Genomic DNA, 23,575 nt, shown 5'->3' on the forward strand with positions numbered 1-23,575 from the left:
TCAGGCCCTTACTCTAGCTATCTAAGGCATTAGAGACTTAAATGACAGGCACTGCAGTTTTCCATTATAAAATACTGAAATTGGATTGCTTTCCACTTTAAGTAAGAAGTTTGAGTCTTGATGCGATTGAAAAGTGTTTTCCAATCCAAAAGCAATAACTTAGTAATTTTAATGGCACTATGCACTCTAAAAATTTCTATAGACTTAATAACTGTTTTTTATAAAAACTAACCCTTAGAGTTTCATTGTAAATAACTTTTTAAAAAAGCATGCTTGATAAGAGCATGAATTTACTCAGCAATTACTAACTAATTTAGTGTGTGATTCACAGAAGTATTTACTTAATGCCCTGTTTCTATGGGAAATGTGGTTGGAATTTCAAATGAAATGGTTTATAATTTGGTCTTTTTCATTACCTGCAAGGCGTATTCATTTCTTTTCATGTGAACCATTCTAGACATGACAGGTTGTCTGAAAAACTTAACATTCTACTTTTTTGTGAATTTCAGCTTTTCACATTTCCCACTGTAGATTTTTTTTCTTTTTGGTTTTTTGATTTATACTTTTAACCTTCAGAACTAAGTGTCAGACGTTTTAATTTCTGAATATGAACAAATAATGAATGAAGACTGAATGAGTAAGTGAATAAACGAGTCTGTGTTCATTAATATTATATCTTTGACTGATAAGAGTTGTGGTCTGTGTAGTTTTTTGAAGGAATGAGCATATTATGAGAAAATAATAGTAATTAACTTTTGCTGCTGAACCATATGATAAGATGATTGGGGTGTATGTGTATGTACACGTGCAGCTGGGTTTTTTGGCCTACAAAAAGAAGAATGAGCTCCAGCCAAAACCCAAATCAGAACCTTTGGAAGGCTTCCTTACAATCTGATTTCAGCTAATGTCTACACACTTTAACACATTGTCTAATGCTTAGTGTAAAGACTGGCTGTCAGACTCCTACATGCTATTCTGGGCTCAGTTACTCACTACAAAGTATTTCATTCTTAGATCCCATGGGTCCTGCTGCAGATTTCAGGATTTGCTGCATTAGGGGGAAAAGTGTTTTTTAATTAATATTAGCAAGGCAAGTGGAAAAAAAAAGAAACTTAATGGGACATAGTACAGTGATAAGAGAAATGGAATTCAGGTTGGTATTGGTGAGTCAAAAACAGACAAATTGGAAGGAGTTCCTAGAAGAGCACCCATGATAATTAGAGGATGAGAAGAGCTGACTGATTTCTAAAAGAAGAAGAAACAGTATGTTCCATTATGCTTGAAGAGGGGCCAACAGTGAGGGGTGTGATAAGATCCAATGGGAATGTAAAGGCCAAGAGGAAGAGAGTGGTGCTGGCATGGCATAAGGAAGGATTATCCAGGAATAATGTAATAAAAGCAAGAAAATCCTCAGACAGGTTAAAGTCTAGCAACAGCTTCATGGGAATGATAGATTTTTAGATTATACCATTTGATGAACAGATCTAATCTGTTTTAAGTGTCTTCTAAAACTCTCTGGAAGGTTTAACCCAAAAGGCAGACATCCATGATCATGTGACTATCATAGCCTCTTCATCGACTCGGGGAGCATATATCACCATAGCCCCTTTATTTTCCCAAACCTGCCCTAATAGCAGGATATCGAATCATTCCTTGAGACTTCTCTTCCCCAGATATCTTAGACCAGAAAGAAACTATCTTGGTTATGAACTGGAATCCGAGAGTCCACCCACAGCACTGTCTTGGCTTCACCACTGTTGATGACTGCTCCCCACCTGGTGGTGCAGACTCTCATCCAGGGCTGCTGTATAGCAGTCAGGCTCCCACTTGGACCACACTAGGTTTCCAGGTGACATAATTCTTTTAGTTTATCCTCCCTTACTCAGCTGTAGGTTCCAGAACAAACCTATGGGCTAAGATGTCTAGGATTGAAAGAGCTAATAGCATTAGCACCACATGTTGTGCCAAAACATCTTCCTAGATTTGGATTCTCCATTTCTGAAAGGTAATTTCGCCTCAGGGGACTTACTTGTTCTCCTCCGTCTCTATCCAGACAGACCTTGGACCCTATGAGAGCAGGGGTTGGGGTACTAGTTTCTTCTCTCCCAGAAAGTTTTGGTTTTTTTCCTTCACGTTGTCCATCCCAATCCCTGTAACCCCCTCTGCAGAGGCAGTTTCTTTGAAGCCACACAACATCAACAACAATAGAAGAAGGTGTATGAATGGTCTTTATAGGGCTAAAGAAAGCTAGCTTCTCTCAACTAAGTGACAGAGACCCGTTGCCTGTGACCAATTACGTATTTCTTTTACAGACTCCAAGATTCAGAGAATTGTAGATATGTAAGAAATTTGCTGATCTTCTAGGTCAGACTTTTCATTTTACAAATAGGGAAGCAGGTCCAGAGAAAGTTAGGCAATTTATCCAAAATCCACAAAGCTGGTCAGTGCCAGAGCTGGATCAAAAGACCTCGATCCGAGGTATACTCCTCCTTCCACTGCACCTCACTTTCATTTCTCTTTTGGCTTTCTTTCATTTCACGTTTCACTAAAGAACTTAAGGCTTTGTATCCTTTATAGCAAGCTCCTCTCTTCTTGGTGTAGGTGCATTTATATTAATTACCCATGAATGGATTAGAAAAATGAGATATCTTTTATAAATCTCCTGCTTTTTATGAATTAAGTGTACACTTACATTGCAGAACATTAATTTTTCTACCTAATTTTGAGTACTGCCTGCTACATGTAATTTAAATAAATTGTGATTTAAATAAATAAATTTCCACAGACTGAGAAAACTGAACGTGTTAGGAGAAGAGTAATAATTTGAGAACTAAGAATGAAGAAAATAAATCAGACTTGAGACCCTATATGGGAGATAAGAAAATCCTGAAAACGTTTCATGTAAAAGATGCCAGAATAGAAAATATTTGTCTTTGGTTCCCATGTGCCCTTATGGGAGTTGTGACCAGTCAAGTGCTCTTGGGCTCTGATCTCACCATCCTGTCCCAGCAGCTCATGTATGTGAAGGTGTTCATCTAAGTGGGATATGAGCCTCTTCCCCCAACAATAGGATGAAATATTTTTGGGTGGCAAGTATGTCAGCCTCCAGGTCTGTTTTGTTATGCTCAGCACATTGTGAGCATCAATGGGAGGCATGAGCTATTTACAGGGTTAACTCCAAGACTTTGTTCAGGAGTCCTTGGAACTGTGGTCCATGGTAAAGTTTTACAGGATTTAGGTCCTGGAAATGTACAGAAAGAAGTCACACCTTCCTTCAACCAAGTTATCGAGGTTGTCTTGAGAGATGATGGCCCTTTTTGCTGCTATGCTCCTCACACATTCCTTCCATGTGATCACTCTAAGATCTGCGGTACACATCATTGGCAGAGAACCCAGGTACTGTGGACTTTGTAACTCCATAGTAATCATCTGTCATAAAGAGGCATCCTAGAATTTTTTGCGAGTCTTATATCTCACCTCCTAGGTGACATCATTTATTCGTGGCTCTGTCCCTCACTGGTCTTACCTCATCAATACCTATGCACTGGACAGTGGGGTTTCCACCATGAGGAAAATGAAGTTATTCCCATGGTGTCACAGGACGTTTTGCCAGTATATTGACCTATCCCTTTGTGCTTGTCTCTAATCTTATGATTGTCAACAACTGTGAGCTTGCTGGTGGATCCCCTCATTACTCCCCAATTTATAAACTTCTTGGATAGACTGCTGGTGTATGCTACAAAAAGAGGGAAATATGAGCCAAGGAAATAGCTTGTTTTTCCAGAAGGCCCCCTTTGGGAAGACTTATTATTGTGACCTGAGAATGTTAATTTGAAGATATGGGGCAGGGACAGTGACATTTCTATAGCCCCAGATGCACTGAACTGTGGGAGATAATGTTGATTTCTATACAATGTGGTATGCTTTCTTAATAATCATTTAGTCTTGAGAAAATGGAAAAAAAATCTTTGTCTTCTTACCAGGTAAAAAAGAATTTGGCAGCAATTAACTAGTCATAAAGACAGAAGCCATGCAAACTCAGTCTGGCTCCATGGCTTACGGTCACTGTAACTGAATTGTGTCATTTAAAATGCTATTCTTATTGCATAAAAAATGATTCTGGGTAATAAAGCTTACAGATACTTTATCTTTTATTGGAATTCAAAGAACTGAAAGTTCTTTTTCGCAGAAATATTTTTGTAAACGAGGTATTACAAATCATCATTTATAGTAGAGCAAAGTTTACACTATATAGTTAGCAAAGTGATAAATTATCGTTTGTAACATTTTCAGTGTAACTGTAACATAAAGATTAAATCCAGGGTTTTTACTTCTAGCCAAAATGGAGTAACAGGTACTAGATTTACTAAATTTACTCCCACCTAAAGCAACTATAAAAATAAAATATATCAAATAATACTTTTCAAGACATTGGACACCAAGCAATGAAGGACATTGATCCCTAAAAGGAAAACAAGCTGAGACCAGCTTACTGTTTTCAGAGTGTTTCCAGATAATGGTAGGGGAAAAAAAAACCAAAGAAGATGTTGGCTGACTCCTGAGTTGAGGAGACAGAGCTAATAGTCAGGAAAGACTGTGGTGGCTACAGTTCAGAAAGCAAGGTAGCAAAGAAGAGAGAGCTTCACAGAGAGAAAACTCCAGAGATCTGCAGAGGGTTTCCCTTAAATATTCTGTAGGGTACTCATTAGCACATGTGTGTGAGAAAAATACCAAAAATGGGGAAAGAAAAACCCAAAACATTTAGAAGGAACAGTACTCAGAGCTCACAGAGGATCAGGAATAATACCTTTCCTACCAGCCAGACTAGAAAACCAATAATTCAAGGGGCACTGGGTAAAATACTCAGAAGAGTTTTGAATCAGTAGTGGGGAATAAGGAATTCTAGATTAAATGCTGCTGTTCCCACCTAAGAGCTCTCAAAAGCTAAACCTAGAGGACTGAACAGTCTCCATATAACTCAGCTGAGTCCTAGGACAAATTTTAAGAATGTTAATAAGAACACACAAGTATCAAGCATCCAACAAGGTAAAATTCACAATGTCTGGCTCCAATCAAAAATTTCCAGACATGCACAGAAGCAGGGAAATATGACTCACAATGAAGAGAGATAGCAATCAAAACTAACCCAGAATTGACATAGATGTTAGAATTAACAGACAGAAATAGTTATTATAACTGTATTCCAAATGTTCAAGAAGTTAGAGGAGTGATTGAATATCTTAAGTACAGTCATGGGAGATATAAAAAAGACCCAAATTGAACTTTTAGAGGTGACAACCATAATTTCTGAGATGAAAATTACTGTGAAAGGAATTAATGACAGATTAGATATTGCAGAAGAAAGGATTAGTGAACTTGAAGACCTATAAAAACTGTCCAGAATGAAACACACAGAAAAGACTACCAGAAAGAAAAATGTACAGAACATTTGTGAGCTGTGGGACAATTTCAGATAGTCTCCATTCAGGTAGTCAAATAAATAATGTCTGACATGCTTCCAAATTTGGTGAGAACCCATTCAAAAAGCTCAAAAACCATGAAAAAACTACACCAACGCACATCATAATCAAATTGCTCAAAACAAGTGATAAAGAAAGAATCTTAAAAGTAGCTAGAAGGAAAAAAGACATTACATATACAGGAACAAAGATAAGGACGAAGGCAGATTTTTCATTGGAAACCACGCAAATGAAAAGATAGTGCAATGACATTTTTCAAAGTACGGGAAAGAAAAGAATCGTCAATCTAGAATCTATCCCCCACAAAAATAACTTTCAAAAATGAAGGCAGCAGACTTCTTAAGACAAACAAACACTGAAAGAATTCATCACCAACTATGATGGATCGAATGCTTATGTCCACCACCAAAAGCCCAATTAGATTTAGATGAAGTCATGAGAATGGAACCCCTAGGATGGGATTAGTATCCTTATAAAAAGACAAAGAGAGACTAGAGCTGTCCCTCTTCCCTGTGCAAAGACAGTGAGAAGGCAGCTATCCACAAGCCAAGAAGAGAGCCCTCACCATAGAACCAAATCAGCTGGTACCTTAATCTTGGAATTCCCAGACTGAAGAACTGTGGGAAAGAAATCCTATTGTTTGTGCTGCCCCGTTTCTACTATTTTGCTATAACAACCCAGGCTGACTAAGACACCAATATATCCACACTGCAAGTCATACTAAAGGAAGTACTTCAGGCAGAAGAAAAATGTGTGTGTGTGTGTGTGTGTGTGTGTGTGTGTGTGTGTATACTTTATTCTCTTGTTATTTAAATCTCTGTAAAAAATAATTGTTTAAATAAAAATAAAACAATGTAGTGGGTTTTATAACATTTGTGGAAGTAAAATGCATGACCAAGAAGGGAGAAATGGAGGCATACGATTGTAAGATTCATATACTCTACATGAAGTGGTATAATATCATTCGAAGATAGTTTGTGATGATTTAAAGAAGCATAGTATAAGACCTAGGTAACCAATAAAATATCAAAACAACAGGCCATAAAGAGAATAAGCTTGAATTATAATAAATTCTATTAATATAAAAACAAAAGAGTGAGGGGAAGGGGACAAAGAACAGATGGGATAAAGAGAAAACAAGTTTCAAAATGGCATATTTGAACCCCGCCAAGTCAATAATAACATTAAATATAAATGGTTTAAGTACCCGAATTAAAAGTCAGAGATTATCAGATATTTTTTTAAAGACTGATTTATTTATTTTAGAGAGGCGGGGGGAGGGGGGGGCTGGAGGGGTTGAGGAGGGAGAGTGTTAAGCAGTGGAGCCCGATGCAGGGCTCAGTCTCATGACTCTGAGATCACAACCTGAGCTGAAACTAAGAGTCTGATGCTTAACTGACTGTGCCACTGAGGCACCCCTTGATTTTTTTTTTTAAATGTAAGACTCGACTATATGCTGCCTACAAGAAGTACACTTGAAATATAAAGACACAAATAGATTAAAAGGATAAGTAGGGGGAAAGATGCTAACACTAATGCTAACACTAATCAAAAAAAGCTGACATGACTATTGATATCAGACAAATTAGATTTCAAAGCAAATAATATTTCCAGGAATTAAAAGGTCATTTTGTGATACAGGAATGAATACATCAAGAGAAAATAAAAATTCTAACCACATATGCATCTAATAACAGGATTTCACACTGCATGAAACAAAAACTATAGGTAAATCTACAATTATAGTTCGAGATTTCAGCTACTCTTCTCAATACCTTGATAGAACCCATGGACAGAAAATTAGTTAAGAAGATTTGAACAACATTTGTTATACAACTTGACTTAATTGATATTTACAGAACACTCCAGCCAACAACAGAACTTTCAAATAAATATGGAATATTTACCAAGATAGATTATATTCTGGGATATAAGACAAGTCTCCATAAATTAAAAGGATTGAAGTCATTCAAAGTTTGTTTTCTGACCACAACGGAGTTAGATCAGAAAACAATAATAGAAAGATATCTGGAAATTCCTTCAAGCATTTGGAAACTAAACAACATTTCCAAATAATTTATACATTAAGAAAGAAAGAAGGAAATTAGAAAGCATTTTAAAATTAATGAAAATAAAAACTCAGCATTTCAAAACTTGTGAGATGTTGCTAAAGCAGTACTTAGAGTGAAATGTATAGCATTAAAGCTTTTCTTAGAAAAGATGAAAGAGCTCAGATCAATGAACTCAACTTCCACCTTTTGAAACTGGAAGAAGAAGAGCAAATTAATGGTAAATTAATTGACAAACGAGGCGAGAATACGCAATGGGAAAAGACAGTCTCTCCAGCAAATGGTGTTAGGAAAACTGAACAGCTAATGCAAAAGAATGAAACTGGACCACTTTCTTACACCATACACAAAAATGAACTCAAAATTGATTAAAGACCTAAATGTGAGACCCAACACTGTGAATATCCTAGAAGAGAGCACAGGCAGTAATTTCTCTGACATCAGCCTTAGCAACATATTTCTAGATATGTCTCCTGAGGCAAGGGAAACAAAAGCAAAAATAAACTATTGAGACTACATCAAAACAAAACGCTTCTGCACAGCAAAGAAAGAGTCAACAAAACTGAAAAACAGCCTACTGAATGGGAGAAGATATTTACAAATGACTTATCTGATAAAAGATTAGTATCCAAAATCTATAAAGAACGTATAAAACTCAACACCCAAAAGCCAATCTGATTTAAAAATGGGCCAAAGACATGAACAGACATTTCTCCAAAGACATCCAGATGGACAACAGACATGAATAGATGCTCAACATCACTGATTATTGAGGAAATGCAAATCAAAATGACAATGAGATATCACCTCACACCTATCAGAATGGCTAAAATCAAAACCACGACAAACAGCACATGTTGGCAAGGAGGTGGAGAAAAAGGAATCCTCGGGGCGCCTGGGTGGCACAGCGGTTGGGCGTCCGCCTTCGGCTCAGGGCGTGATGCCAGCGTTGTGGGATCGAGCCCCACATCAGGCTCCTCCGCTATGAGCCTGCTTCTTCCTCTCCCACTCCCCCTGCTTGTGTTCCCTCTCTCGCTGGCTGTCTCTATCTCTGTCAAATAAATAAACAAAAAATCTTAAAAAAAAAAAAAAAGAAAAAGGAATCCTCTTGCACTGTCAGTGGGAAAGCAAACTGGTGCAGCCACTATGAAAAACATTATGGAGGTTCCTCAAAAATTTAAAAATAGAACTACCATATGATCCAGTAATTCCATTACTGTGTATTTTCCCAAAGAATATGAAAACACTAATTCAAAAGGATATATGCACCCCTATGTTTTTTGCAGCACAATTTACAATAGCCAAATTGTGGATGCAGCCCAAGTCTCTATCACTAGATGAATGGATAAAGCTGTGCATGTGGGGGGTGGGGGTGTATGTGAAATATTACTCAGCCATAAAAAAGAATGAAATCTCTCCATTTGCAATAACATGGATAGATCTACAGAGTCTAATGCTATGGAAATAAGTCAGAGAAAGAAATGCCATATGATTGCATTCATATGTGGAGTTTAAGAAACAAAACAAATGAACAAAGAAAAAAAAAGAGACAAACCAAAAAAGGATACCTAACTATAGAGAACAAGCTGATGGTTATCAGAGGGGAGGTAAGGGGATGGGGGAATGGGTGAAATAGGTGAAGGGATTTAAGAGTACACTTAACATGATGAATACTGAGTATACAATACATACAATTGTTGAAAAACTATTTTACACCTGAAACTAATATAACACTGTATGTTAACTATACTAGAATTAAAATAAAATTTAAAAAATAATAAAAGGTAATAAAAAATAAGAGCAAATTAAAGCCTAAAGTAAGCAGAAGAAAGGGTACAACAATGAGATCAGAAATCAATGTAATAGAAAACAGAACAATAAGAAAATCAATTTAACAAAAAGCTAGTTCCTTGGGAACATTGATAAAATTTACAAACCTCTAGCCAAACTGATCAGAAAAGAAAGAAAGATGACACAAATTCCCAATATTGGGAACGTGAGCTTCAATACAGATTCCACTGATATTAAAAGGAAAATAAGGAAATATTATGTACAATTTTGTGCCAATGAATTTGATGATTTTTTTTTAAATGAATTTATAGTTAAAACTCCAGGGGAAGGAGACGTCACAGGTAAATTCTACTGAATATTTAAGGAATCAATGATACCAATTCTACAAAAAGTCTTCTAGAAAACTGAGGAGGAAGAAATATTTTCCAACTCATTTTGTGAGACCAGCATTACCCTGCTTAAAAATATATATATGAAAAGAAAACTACAGACTAATATCCCACGTGAGCATAGATGCAAAAATTCTTAGCAAAATGTTAAAAAAAAAATGAATCCAACAAAGTATAACAAGACAAATACATTACAGTCAAGTGGAGTTTATTTTAGAGATGCAAGATTGAACATTCAAAATCAAATAAATAAATAAAATCTTTAAAAAAAAAAAAAAAAGGGGGGGCGCCTGGGTGGCACAGCGGTTGAGCGTCTGCCTTCGGCTCAGGGCGTGATCCCGGCGTTATGGGATCGAGCCCCACATCAGGCTCCTCCGCTATGAGCCTGCTTCTTCCTCTCCCACTCCCCCTGCTTGTGTTCCCTCTCTCGCTGGCTGTCTCTATCTCTGTCAAATAAATAAATAAAATCTTTAAAAAAAAAAAAACACAAAATCAATCATTATTCATATTAACATGCTAATAAAGAAAAATTATGTGCTTATCAATATGTGCAGAATACACATTTAACAAATTCCAGCATCCATTCCTGATTTTTTAAAAAAAGAAATTCCCAGCAAAGTAGGAATAGAAAGAAATTTCCTCAGCTCAGTAGGTGCATCTATGAAGCACCTAAAGCTACCATCATCATAAATAACAGTGAAAGGATGAAGTGTTCCCCTAACATCAGGAACGAGGCAAGGATGTTTGCTCTTACCACTTCTATTCAACATTGCACTAGAGGTTTTAGCCAATGCAGTAAGGCAAGAAAAAGACATTGAAATCATTCAGATTAGAAAGGAAGTAAAATGTCTTCATTCACAGACAACATGTATATTTTAGAAAATCTATGTTATGTACCCCTCCAAAAAAAGGCTGTGGGAACTAATTAGCAAGTTAGGCAAAACTGCAGGATACAAGATCAATACACCAAAATAATTTATATTACTGTATACTAGCAATGAAAAATCAAAAGTTTAAATTAAAAAGCAAACTAATTTATAATCATATTAAAATAGTAGTATCTAGGTATAAATCTGAAAAAAAGATATGACCATGGTTTAGGCAAAGATTTTTTACTTTTTTTAAAGATTTTATTTATTTATTTGACAGAGAGAGACAGCCAGCGAGAGAGGGAACACAAGCAGAGGGAGTGGGAGAGGAAGAAGCAGGCTCCTAGTGGAGGAGCCTGATGTGGGGCTCGATCCCAGATCACGCCCTGAGCCAAAGGCAGACGCTTAATGACTGAGCCACCCAGGTGCCCCTAGGCAAAGATTTTTTAAACCACCAAAAGCATGATCCATAAAAGAAAAAATTGCTTGACTGGCCTTCATCAGATGAAGACTTTCCACTCTTCGAAAAATACTGTTAAGAGAATGAAAAGACAAGCTACAGACTTGGAGAAAATACCTGCAAATCACATATCTGATAAAGGACTTCTATTCAGGGTATGTAAAGAATGCTCAAAACTCAGTAATAAGGAAACAGACCAGTAGAAAATGGGCAAGAATCTGAATACACATCTCTCCAAGGAAGGTAGGTAAATAGATGGCAAATAAGCACATGAAAGAAGCTCAGCATCTTCAGTCATTAGAGAAAAGCAAATTAAAACCTCAAAGAGATACCATGGTATACTTACAAGAATGGCTAAAATTAGAAAGACTGAGTATAACAAGTGGTGGCAAGAATGTGAAAGAACTGGAACTCACACACTGTTGTTGAAATGTGAAATGCTACAACCACTGTAGAAAACAGGGATAGTCTCTCCAAAAGTTAGGCATGGAGCACTGGGTGTTATACGCAAACAATGAATCATGGAACATCAAAAGCTAATGATGTACTGTGTGGTCACTAACATATCATAAAAAAAAAGTTAGACTTACACTTACCAAATGATCCATCCATTCTATCCCTAGGAATTTACACAAGAGATATGAAAGCGTATGTTCATGGAGAGATTTATACACTAATTCATAGCAGCTTTATTTGTAATAGCCCAAAACTGGAAACAAACATCCACCAATAAATGAATGGATAAAAAAATCATGCTGTATCCATACAGTGGAACACTACTCAGCAATAAAGGAGCAACCATTTGATGCACGCAACAACATGGGTGAATTGCAAACTAACCATGCTGAGTAAAAGAAGCCAGACACAAAAAAATAGAATCTGTATGATTCCATTTACATAAAATATAGAAAATACAAACTAATATATAGTGTCAAAAAGCAGACCTGTGGTTTTGGTGGGGGGCGTGGGGGCGGGTACAGAGAAGTGCAAGGGAAGGACTATTAAGAGGCATAGAGAGATTTTTTGGGTGATGTCGTGTATGTTCCCTGTCTTGATCGTGATGATGGTTTCACAGTTGCAAATATATACTAGAACATATCAAACTACCCACTATAAATATAAGCAATTTATTGTGGGTTAAAGTTCTTAAAAGAAATCAGAACGAAGCCAGAAGGAAAGTAAAACTTTATGGAATTCATACTAGTAGTAGACATTCCTGAAAAACCATCTTATGTAAATTAATTACAGCTACTCCTTTTTAAAGTACATCAGTGGATACTTCTTGAAGCAAAGAACCCTTTTGTAAAAGTAATCTTCACTGTGGAATACATCTTTTTTATGACTCTTAACGTGATATATTGTGTTTCCTTAAAGAGGATGTATATCAAGTCTGCTGAGATAACGACAGCACAAGTCCACTTCTTTTCAAGAGCTTTTCGTGAGCAACGACAGCGTTCTGTTGGCTGGGCTTGGTCTTGAAGTGGCGGAGGACACCTGTGATAGCTGGCTCTATGGACTCTCCAGTACACATACACTTTACTTTACTGGTCCAATTACGTATTGTGATTAGAAATTTATTCTGCTCGGCATCTTAGTTCAACCTAGGAGCTTATGTGTACTTCATCAAGAGGGCATTGCAAATGCTTCAAAATGATTCATTTCTCCCCTTAACACAAAGCTCAATCAATACTTGAATTGGGACCATGTATATGTGGAGGTTCCTTTTTCAGTCAGCTAACAAAATCAAAACTACCAAGTTTTAGGTATGTGTTTTAAAGGTTTTGGGTGTTTTATGAAGAGACCTGGCTTTGTTTCCGCAGGGTAAAAGGACACAGTAAATGGAAAGGATAAAAGTCAGCCATTGCATGAGAGACTATGGACTATGGGAAACAAACTGAGGGCGTCAGAGGGGAGGGGGGTGGGGGATTGGGATAGACTGGTGATGGGTAGTAAGGAGGGCACGTATTGCATGGTGCGCTGGGTGTTATACGCAACTAATGAATCATCGAACTTTACATCGGAAACCGGGGATGTACTGTATGGTGACTAACATAATATAATAAAAAAACATTAAAAAAAAAAGTCAGCCATTGAAGGTGACTTTCCAAATATGTTTTCTGAGCTCATTATGCTGAGCATGACTATGCTAATGGACAGTTCTCCTTTTTGTCTGGCTCATGGCCGTGGGACACAGGAACTGGGGCGTTCTTCTCACCTTCCGTATCTGACTCAGGTAGCTCTGGTGACCCCGCCTTTCTTTCTTTCAGGGTGTGAACGGCATGTCTGTGGATGAGAAGCCTGACTCCCCCATGTATGTGTATGAGTCCACAGTCCACTGCACCAACATCCTGCTGGGCCTCAATGACCAGCGGAAAAAGGATATTCTCTGTGACGTGACTCTGATCGTGGAGAGGAAGGAGTTCCGGGCCCACCGGGCTGTGCTGGCCGCATGCAGTGAATACTTCTGGCAGGCGCTGGTTGGACAGACGAAGCATGACTTGGTGGTCAGCTTGCCTGAGGAGGTACAGTAGATTGGTTCGCTCGTGTGCTTGCTCGTGGAGGTTTATTACCCTGTCGACAGTTGGCTGACTAGACGCTAGAGGGTGGACCCTGGGCCCCATTCCTGCTCAGGCGCTGATGTCCAGGTCACCAACACTGTTAGGTTTGTGGCGTAGCCAGTTTCTGTTTGATGCACTTAAAATCTCAGACGCGTGAATCTGAGCAGAGCGTCTTTCCGTCAGGGAACCTCACCTCACCTGTGGCTCACAGCCACGCGTAGTTTCTAGTTCACTTACTCTTCAGGTTTTGAGTAGTAGAGCCAAAGTTTGTTACAGTCCTAGATGTGGGATCTGAGTCACTGGGACTGTGGCTATGATTTTTCTCTTTCAGATGGTTGAAGGAGCACTTGGTTTCCCTTGAGAGTAAAAGAATGAGAGTATTCACAGCACCTTCCTTGCTTGGGGGAAAAGTAAAAGCAATCAGTAATTTTCACAGTTAATATAGTAGGATTCTAAGAAGTGCAAATGTGCTTTTCTCACCATTGTTGAAAATACCCTACTCGTGTTTCTTAATTACTTCAATGAGTACAGTTATATCTGTACTGTAGGGACACTAGTAGCCGGACCCGTTCTATTGAGATGGCCTAAGTTAGCAAGAACTTAAAAGATGGGCTTCATAATGACAAAACATTAGATTGGTCACCTTTGAACTGTGTATACAGTTCCTCTCTTTCCATCATCTTCTCTCCCTTTCATTAGCTTGGGACCAAGGCTAACCCTGGGCAGCTTTACGCTTTGTGTTCAGGTCCAGAAACTTTCGCTGTGCGTACAGTGTATGACACTAGGGCCACCACTAACAGTTGTGCAGGCTGTGCACTGCACAGTTCCCAAAAGTACAACTCAAATCCATAATCTACGTGACTGGAGCCCCAGCATTGTGCAGTGACCCACAGCAACTAAGCAGCTTTTCATAGCAACTCGGAAAAATACCAGAGACTCCATGACCCTGACGTGAGGTGTTAATGAGTACAACTAACATTAGATCCCAGGGGTCACAAGCCCAAGTGCCTCCAGAGGCCTGGCAAATAATATAAATGAATAAAGCAGGATGCATATAAGATACTAGGATGTGGTGGGACAAGCACCTGCTCCACGGAAAGGCACCCAAATTCAACATAAAAAACAAACATGCAACCAAGTCACAGGGGTCAGAGAGGGTCACCGGATCCAGCCCTGCAGAACAAGAGAGTGCCCAGCTAATAGTAAGAACTGCATAAGCACTCAGCAGTTTCACATTCTTCTTTTTTACGTACCCACATGAAAGGCTCCAGTACCACTCCTCACACCCCTGCGAACTAGATAACTAGAAAGATCCTGATACCAGAGGCAAAAGGACACATTGGTTGCAGATAATGTACTCAGGGCTGGTGTAGGGAGGGCAGCTTATGTACCAACTAGTGTGCGAAGGCCAGGGAATGGCAGCCGTGGCGGGACCCGGAGCAGGGTTGTCCTCAGCCACATCAGTGGGCGAATGTTGAACCCGGCACTAGGGGAGACGATGAGCGTAGTTCTCAGCGTGGTCTCTGCCCCATAGTAGGCATTCATCAAACCCAAGACCCTTTCTCCTCTAGATGGGCAGCAAGAGTGACTTTGCAATGTATTCCAATTCTGGAATTCCCTGGAAATATTTGGAAAACTTTCAATTATCCAAAATGATCTTGGGGAGAGGATGGAGCTTATAGTTAATTTATTATTTATATCTGTTTGAGAGTTATTTCATTTATATGTTTTTTACTGATTTTCAAAATTTAGGTTATATTAAAATATATTTAGAATGGGGGCGCCTGGGTGGCGCTGTCGTTAAGCATCTGCCTTCGGCTCAGGGCGTGATCCCAGTGTTCTGGAATTGAGCCCCACATCAGGCTTCTCTGCTGGGAGCCTGCTTCTTCCTCTCCTACTCCCCCTGCTTGTGTTCCCTCTCTCGCTGGCTGTCTCTCTCTCTGTCAAATAAGTAAATAAGTAAATAAATAAATAAATAAATAATATATATATATATGTATATATATGTAAAATGAAAATCATATTTTATGTAATTTAGTCTCTCTTCAGTAACTATTGGCCCCATCTCGAGACTTCTGGGACCATGTGCCCTAAACCCTGGCCTGCCCCCAGTTAGCTCTGGGATCCTGATCTAGTCACTTAAACCTCTCTCTGAGCCCTAGTTTCTACCTATAAAAACCCCTAAAACTCTGGAATCCTTGAATTATTCATCATAATACAATACCAAGACAGTAAAATTGAAAGGAAACCAGGATATAAATGCATATGTCATAACTAAAAGTTTCTTTAGATCGAATCCCTGATAATCACTTATTTCCTTGGCATTAGGGACTCTTTTTTTTTTTTTAAGATTTATTTATTTATTTGAGAGAGAGAGAGTGCAGAGGGAGGGGCAGAAGGAAAGAATCTCAAGCAGACTCCCCGATGAGCACAGAGCCTTACTCAGGGGCTTGACCTCAAGATCCTGAGATCATGACCTGAGCCGAAATCAAGAGTCAGGTGCTCAACCAACTGAGCTACCCAGGCGCCCCAGCGTTAGGGACTCTTGAGAGCAAGAGACACATTGTATAGACATCACACAAAAATCTGCTATGGGGCCTTTTTGCTTGTTTGTGTTTTAGCTCACTGGGAATTTGCAATGTGTTGATTTTCTTTCTTCCTAGTCATGTAAAATGACTGCTGTTTCTACATTATCTACATTTCCAAACCATTAAAACCTGGTGCTCGGGTACCTGAAACCTTCAGATATAACCAGATTTTTTTTTCTGTCCTATGAAACATGAATTCATATTGTCAGTAACCCAGCTTTAAGTATCTTGCCGATGGGGCATGCAAGCCAGCCACTGTGGCATTTTCCTTTGTGGACCTGTAATTGCTTCTGAGGCCTCCTTCCAAGATCCCACTCCCTCTGCTCAGAGCCCCCTCCTGTGGCCCCAAGTGCTAAGCATTGTTTTCCTCTCCTTGTGTGCACACTAAAGTGTCCTTGCAGGCTCTGCAGTCATTGTCCCTCTTAGCTCAGTGAATGACTTTAGAATTTGAATTAAGTAGTGAATAAGCAAACATCCCAAACATTGGGATAGAAATGGAAAGTAGCTGCTTGGAACTAATTGGCATTCAGTTCATATGATGTAAGAAAAAACATTTGCACCTGGATGGCTCAGTCGATTAAGCATCTGCCTTCGGCTCAGGTCATGATCCCAGGTCCTGGGATCGAGCCCCGTGTTGGGCTCCTTGCCCAGTGGGGAGCCTGCTTCTCCCTCTCCCTCTGCCTGCCGCTCTGCCTACTTATTCTCTCTCTCTCTCTCTGTCAAATAAATAAATAAAATCTTAAAAAAAAAAAAAGAAAAAACATTTGATTAGCTCCTTGGAAAATTTTAAACCTCATCGTTATCCTGTCACCAAGTTCAAATCAACTTCTGGTTTGTCCCAGCCTTGTTCACACTTGGCCCACCTCTACACTTCCTAGCCAGCCAGCCTCTGTGCTTCTCAGGGGCCCCTCATGGCTGGTCTGAAAGCTCTTTCTTGGACTGAGAAACTTCCAGATACATACTGCTGCCCCTCCCACTCTCCTACTTGGTCAGTTTAGGCCAAACCCAGCTCTGGTATCTAGTTGTCCAGTTGTGCAGTTCTACCCCAAAATCCTGACTCCCCATGGGCAGTGCTCTTACTAGAAAATTAGAGCCGCACTCACAGTGCCCAGTATAGCCTCTAAACTAAAAGGGAGCAAAACAAATAATAGAGGCCTCCTTCTGGAAGTCAAGGAGTAATTGAATTGAAATGTCTTGCTCTTCTTTTTTTTTTTCTCTCTCTCTCTTTTTTTCTTTCTTCTTTTTTCTTTTCTGTTTTCTTTTTTTTTTTTTCTCTCTCTCTCTTTTTCTAAAGTGGAATGACAGATAGTCCCTAGAGTTTATATGACTTGAGTGTTGGCTCCCTATTGAAAAACACACCCAAGAATGTGTATCAGCAAAAAGTAAGACATAAGGCATTGTACTTAGTACTTTGGTTAAATAATTAAACAGATCATTTAGTTTATAATTAGTAAGTGTATTTTGTGCTAAGAGATGAAGAGAAAGTGGTCGATGTGCCAAGCATTGCAAGGCCGTTACTACACTGCTCATTAGTATTAAAGTTGGCTCAACAAACACCTCCTTAGCTGTAGTCATGGAGACCATTTTGGGCTGGATGCCAACCATGCTGGAAGTGGCATCATAACCCTGAAGTTCAGTCTTATGGTGTGTCGAGTACAGAGGGCAGGAACAGGGTGTGCTTCCTTAGAAGACATGGAGCCCACAGTGGGTTTGCCTCTCAGCCCCATCCTTATGGGGCTGCTTGGCTCTCTCCCAGAATGCCAGAGGAAGAGTGGCTGTTAAGAGGTTATCGCCAAGATCTATTATCAAAAAGTCAAAAGATAACCAGTATTGGCGAGGATGTGGAGAAAAGGGAACCAGCCCTTGTGCACTGTTGGTGGGAGTGTAAATCGGTACAGCCACTGTGGAAATAGGATGGAGGTTCCTCAAAAAATTAAAAATAGAACTCCCAGGTGATCCAGCAATACCGTTTTTGGATATATATCTGAAGGAAATATAACCACTATCTCAAAGAGATATCTGCACTCCCGTGTTCACTGCAGCATTAGTCACAATAGCCCAGATGTGAAAACAACTCGTCTATTGACAGGTGACTGGATAAAGAACAGGTACTGTGTGTGTGAACAGTATTCAGGAAAGGAAAGAAATCCTGCTGTTTGCAGCACCATGAATAAACCTGGAGGACATTACGCTAAGTGCAAGCCAGACGTAGAAAGACAAATATTGTAGGATCTCACTACATGTGGCATCTAAAAAATGTCAAATTACACACACACACAGATAACCATGGGAGGTGATAGATAGGTTAATTAGTTGATTGTGGTAATCACTGCACAGTATATATACACATATCAAAACATCGCATTGTATACTTTAAGTATATATAATTTCTATTTGTGAAAAATACATAAATATTTTTAAAACAAGGGGAGGGAAAAAATGTTATTGCCAAATCTCTACCACCTTTCTTTGGGCTCACCGCCCATGGTCTTTCACCCTCTAGCAAAGGGGGAGGTTTCATGCAGAGAATAGCTATTGGGTAGGGTGTAAGTATGCCCCTTCAGGTGGACCACATGCTTTCTTAGGTATAAATATATTTCCAACTTTGGCTCTCTCACTTTCTGTCTCTGTCTTTTGCTTTCTCTCTCTTTCACTTCTCTCCCTCTCTCAACATTTTAGGGCAGATCTCATTTTTTCAGTTCTACACAAAAAGGAAAACTGACCCAGAAGGATTCTGAAGCAAAGGCATTTGTTGTTAAGTCTTAACCACGGGGTGCAACAAAGAATGTTCCGCAGTAGTACTGCCAAGCACAGAGACCAATGAGGAAATTATAGAATCTTCTTGACTGAAAGTTTTTAGAAGAGATGAAAGCTGTTAATGTCTCTGGGATGGCTTAGGTCCAGTCTTTTAAAGAAGCAATAAGATCGTCATGATTATCTTTGGACAGTCTTTTCAGTGTGTAATACTACAGAAAGTCCTTAGCACTGTAGCAGATGTTGCCAACAGTGTTCTTAGCCTGAGTGTAACTTTGGGAGAGGTGAGGATTGATGGGAAACAGTAATTGAGGTATTTAGGGAATGGCATGACCAAGATAAGAAGAAAAAAACACTCACGCATCCCAGAGCACAGAGCCAGCCCTTTGGCCTCACCCTATTCACTACCTAGACAAAACTCTGAAGAAGAGTAAAGGGCAAAATTCTAGATTTAAGGAGCATCAGCCATGAGTTTCAGAGAAAACCACAGTCTGAACCTTGGCACTAATGGCATATAAGGTCTTGACCAAGTCAGTCAGCCTCTTTGGGCTTCTGTTTCCTCACTCATTTTTTCATTCATTCAACAAATATGTATCAAGGCCCTGCTATTTACCAGGAGGCACTGTTCTAACTACTGGGTGAACCTAGGGAACAAAACAAAGTTTATATTCCAGTGAAGAAGAGGGAGGAGAGACAGAAAATAAATATAATATGTACTGGTTAGATACCATTGAGAATAAAATAGAAGGGGACTAAGAAATGTCAGGGCACTACAATTTTAAATACAGTGGTCAACAATGACATTGTGTGGTGACGGATGGTAGCTACACTTGTGGTGAACATAGAATAATGTATAAATTTATTGAATCACTATGTTATACACCTGAAACTAAGGTACCATTGAGTGTCAACTATACTCAATAAGTAAATAGATAGATAGATAGATGATAGATAGATAGATAGATAGATAGATAGATAGAAAAGAAAGAAAGAAAGAAAGAAAGAAAGAAAGAAAGAAAGAAAGAAAGAAAGAAAGAAAGAAAGAGAAAGAAAGAAAGAAAGAAAGAAAGGCTAAAAGGACCTTTTCGAGGGGAGGACTTTGAGTAGAGACTTGAAGGAGGTGAGGGAGCCAGCCGTGCTGACATCTGGGTGGTCCAGGCAGAAGGAATAGTAAGGAAAAGGCTCTGAGGCTGGAATGGGCTTGGCATGATTGACACACAGTAACAGAATGAGCAAGTGGCAGAATGGGAGGAGGCATGTCAGGTAACAGGACCAGGCTATGCACCTTTTAGACACATTACCTTTTCTTGGAATGAGCTGGGAGGCCATTTGGAGAGTTTCACAGGAGATCATTTTGACTGCTATATGAAAATAGATTGAAAGAGGGACAGTTGGTTAAGCGTCTGCCTTCGGCTCAGGTCATGATCCAGGGGTCCTGGGATCGAGGCCCCCATCAGGCTCCCTGCTCAGAGGGGAGCCTGCTTCTCCTTCTCCCTCTGCCTGCCACTCCCTCTATTTGTGTGTGCTCTCACACATGCGCTCAATCTCTCTCTGTCAAACAGATAAATAAAATCTTGAAAGAAGAAAGAAAGAAAGAAAGAAAGAAAGAAAGAAAGAAAGAAAGAAAGAAAGAAAGAAAGAGAGAAAGAGAAAGGGAGAGAGAGAAAGGAAGAATAGATTGAAAGAGAGGGCAAAGGCAAAAGCAAGGAAAACACTGTAAGACGCTAAGGCAGCAGGCCAGCCATGACACAATGGCCTAGATCAGAGTAATAGCAGTAGAGTAATGATCAGTATCAGATTCTGGTGATATTTTTAAGGTGGAACTTATGGGATGTCCTTATAGAATGGATATAGGATAGAAGAAGAGAAAGAGAGGAGTTAAAGAGAACTCCAAGGTTGGGGTCTGAGCTGTTGGAAGAATGGGGTTGCCATTAACTGGGATTGGCGAAGATGGGGAAGAGTAGGTTTCAAGTGGTAAGAATGGGAATAAGAGTTCTATAACATGTTTGAGATGTGTGTTAACATCAAAGTAGAGATGTCTGGTACACAGTAGGATATGCATGGTTGAAATTCATGGGACAACTTCAGCCTGGAGATAGAAGTTTTAATACCAGATTATTGGGGATATTGAAAGCCATAAGACAAAATACAATCATCAAGAGAATAAGTATAGATAAGGAAGGGGGGAAAAAAGAGGTCCCAGGATTGAACTTTGGGGCTTTTTAGAATTAATAAGTCAGAGAGATAAAGAGGAGCCAATGGGGTAGACGAAGAAGGAACAGCCATTGAGATAGAAGGAAAAGCAGAAATATATAATGTGCTGGAAACCAGGCAAAGAAAGCATTCCAAGGAGGAGAGAATAATCAACTATGTCAAATGATGCTAATAGTCAGCCAAGATGAAGGCTGAAAATTGACCATCTAGTAGTTTGGAAGCCATTTGTGATTTCATGGAGCACTTTCGGGGGAGCAGTGGGATTAAAAAAACATGTAATTGTGTTCTAAAGAGAATGGGAAGAAAAGAATTTAAAAGCTAAGGTAGGCTACATTTTTTAGGCTTTTTGAGTTAAAGGGAGCAGAAAAATGGGCCAGCAGCTGGAGGGAAATGGTGTTAAAGGTTTCATTTGGTTTTTTTGTTTTAAGTGGGAAGAAATTCCAACATGTTTGCACTCTGTGGTAAAGATGATCAGTATTCACCCACATCCAGTTTTCCTCTCTTTCCTGGACACACAGGAAGACCAAATTTACAATCAGGGTGCTATGTAATAGATGTAGCCAAAGAAACATGAGTAGAAGTCACGGGTCACTTCTGGTCTGAGACAGTTAAAAGTAGGTTTGAGTTCTTCATGTTCTTTCCCATCCATTTAACCGGTGTCAAAGAACTCCAAGAACTCCGAGATGCTGGAACTGTAGCCCAGATCCCTGAGTCACAATTGGAGAAGAGCCATCTGACTCAAATCAGACTCTGGCATGAATGAGAAACAAACCTTCATGTTAAGCCAGTAAGAATTGGTGTTTGTTTCCTCAGCACAGCCTAACCCATCCTGACTAAGACTTGGGCTGATGGGAATGTTGCAAAAGAGAGAAAACTTGATCGTACAGGAGACAGAAGACCAATTGCTAAACAATGCTCTTAGGTACTTGAAAGAGGATGGGATCTACCGAGCAAGTGGGCAGACTCAGCGTAGCAAGGCACGTCCTTATCTGAAAATGATCTCCGAGGTCTGACCTTGTGCTGTTCATAGCCCTTGGATGTAGGTTCCTGCCGGAGGGAGAGAATAAATCCTACTGATCAGAAAGAGAGGAGAAATGTTTGGATTGAGAGGCAAGGAAAGGCCGTGGAGATGAGAGGCAAACCAGTCAGGAAAGGAAAGAACCACAGGATTTCACAAGAGGAGCGAGCTCACTTCTTCTACTCATCTTTGTGAATTCTCCCTGACTTTTCAGAATCAGTCTTGCAAGAGATGACAGTCAAAGAGCTGTAGAACCACTGGGCTGTTTGATTACCTAGAACACAAGCAAGTGGTAGAAGATTCCGATTATTGCTCTCTCACCATTTCCGAAGGTTTTAGCGTTTTGCATTTAATGACCTCAATTTGAATATGAGTTTGTAGGGAGTAGCAATACTGGTGACCAGCTTGACTTGCAGGGCTGCTGTTCAGATTGTTGAAATGTGATCTGTTAGACTTCTTGGAAGGATGGCGCTGTATACACAGGAGATGTTATTATTCCCATAAAAGGAAAGCACAGTCTTCTCTGATGAAATGGCTCTTACCTCAGAATCCTCATTAAAAGCTGTGGTGCAATTTTCCAGGTTGCATTAGTGAGACTTGGCAGCAGATGAAAAAAAAGCAAATAAATAATAAGTCAAAATATTCCAGGTAACTACTTGCTGGCAGGTAAGAAGGTTTCAAGGCCTAGAACCATGCTGATAATTTTGAAATGCCTAAAGGCAGAACTTATTTATAGTAACACAAAGGTGACTTCCAGCCCTGAAATCTGGGCCTCGGTCTCAAATGGGGGTGTAATAAAGCGAAGCCAAGAGAAGAAGAGCTAATACTATTGTGATCCCACCTCCAAAGGCTGCTCAATGGTGCTGATACAGAGGGAGGGAAATCTGGTGTGAAAATAGCCACAGCAATAGCTAATTTTAAAACTGAAATGCATAAGCTGTTTCCAAACCTCTTACATTTTTTTAAATCCCGAGGCCAGTAAGTCCTATTTAAAGAAACTTAGCAGAAATGTGCTCCTATTTTGGCATAGTAGAAGGAGTTGAGTTGACAAAAACTAAGACATATCTAAAAATTATTTTTAAGTGACCTGATTTCAAAGCCAGTTTAAGGATTCTTTTCACTATACCTATTTATCCCTAGATCATAGGAGATGACCTCAGTAGTCAACATTTTTAAATGGACTTCAACAAAGCCTTAACAGTAAAGTTGTTTGCATTACATTTTATAAAATTAGTTACTGGCACATCTATTCATTTTAAACCTCCTCCGTATATATGTATTAAATATCCTTTACATTTCTTTCTTTCCCCTATTATGGAGTCTCTTAGCTATTTCAATTAAGATTAATAATAGCTTTAAAGACAAAGTTCAGAGCTGTAAAGTTC

General features: G+C 39.3%; 1 protein-coding gene and 1 pseudogene across 4 annotated transcripts in view; both read left to right on the forward strand.

Annotated features, from left to right (window-relative positions):
• Window positions 1–23,575, forward strand: part of BACH2 (BTB domain and CNC homolog 2) — a 348,609-nt gene that overhangs the window by 259,546 nt on the left and 65,488 nt on the right. For all 4 annotated transcript variants that reach the window (XM_057311189.1, XM_057311190.1, XM_044388879.3 and 1 more), the window contains one exon: window positions 13,326–13,580. In XM_057311189.1, the coding sequence (XP_057167172.1) occupies window positions 13,326–13,580 (255 nt within the window). The remainder of the gene's footprint in view (window positions 1–13,325; window positions 13,581–23,575) is intronic.
• Window positions 2,819–4,225, forward strand: LOC113264672 (mitochondrial carrier homolog 2-like; annotated as a pseudogene).

This window comes from Ursus arctos, unplaced genomic scaffold (assembly GCF_023065955.2).
Source record: "Ursus arctos isolate Adak ecotype North America unplaced genomic scaffold, UrsArc2.0 scaffold_13, whole genome shotgun sequence".
NCBI classification, from domain to species: Eukaryota; Metazoa; Chordata; class Mammalia; order Carnivora; family Ursidae; genus Ursus; species Ursus arctos.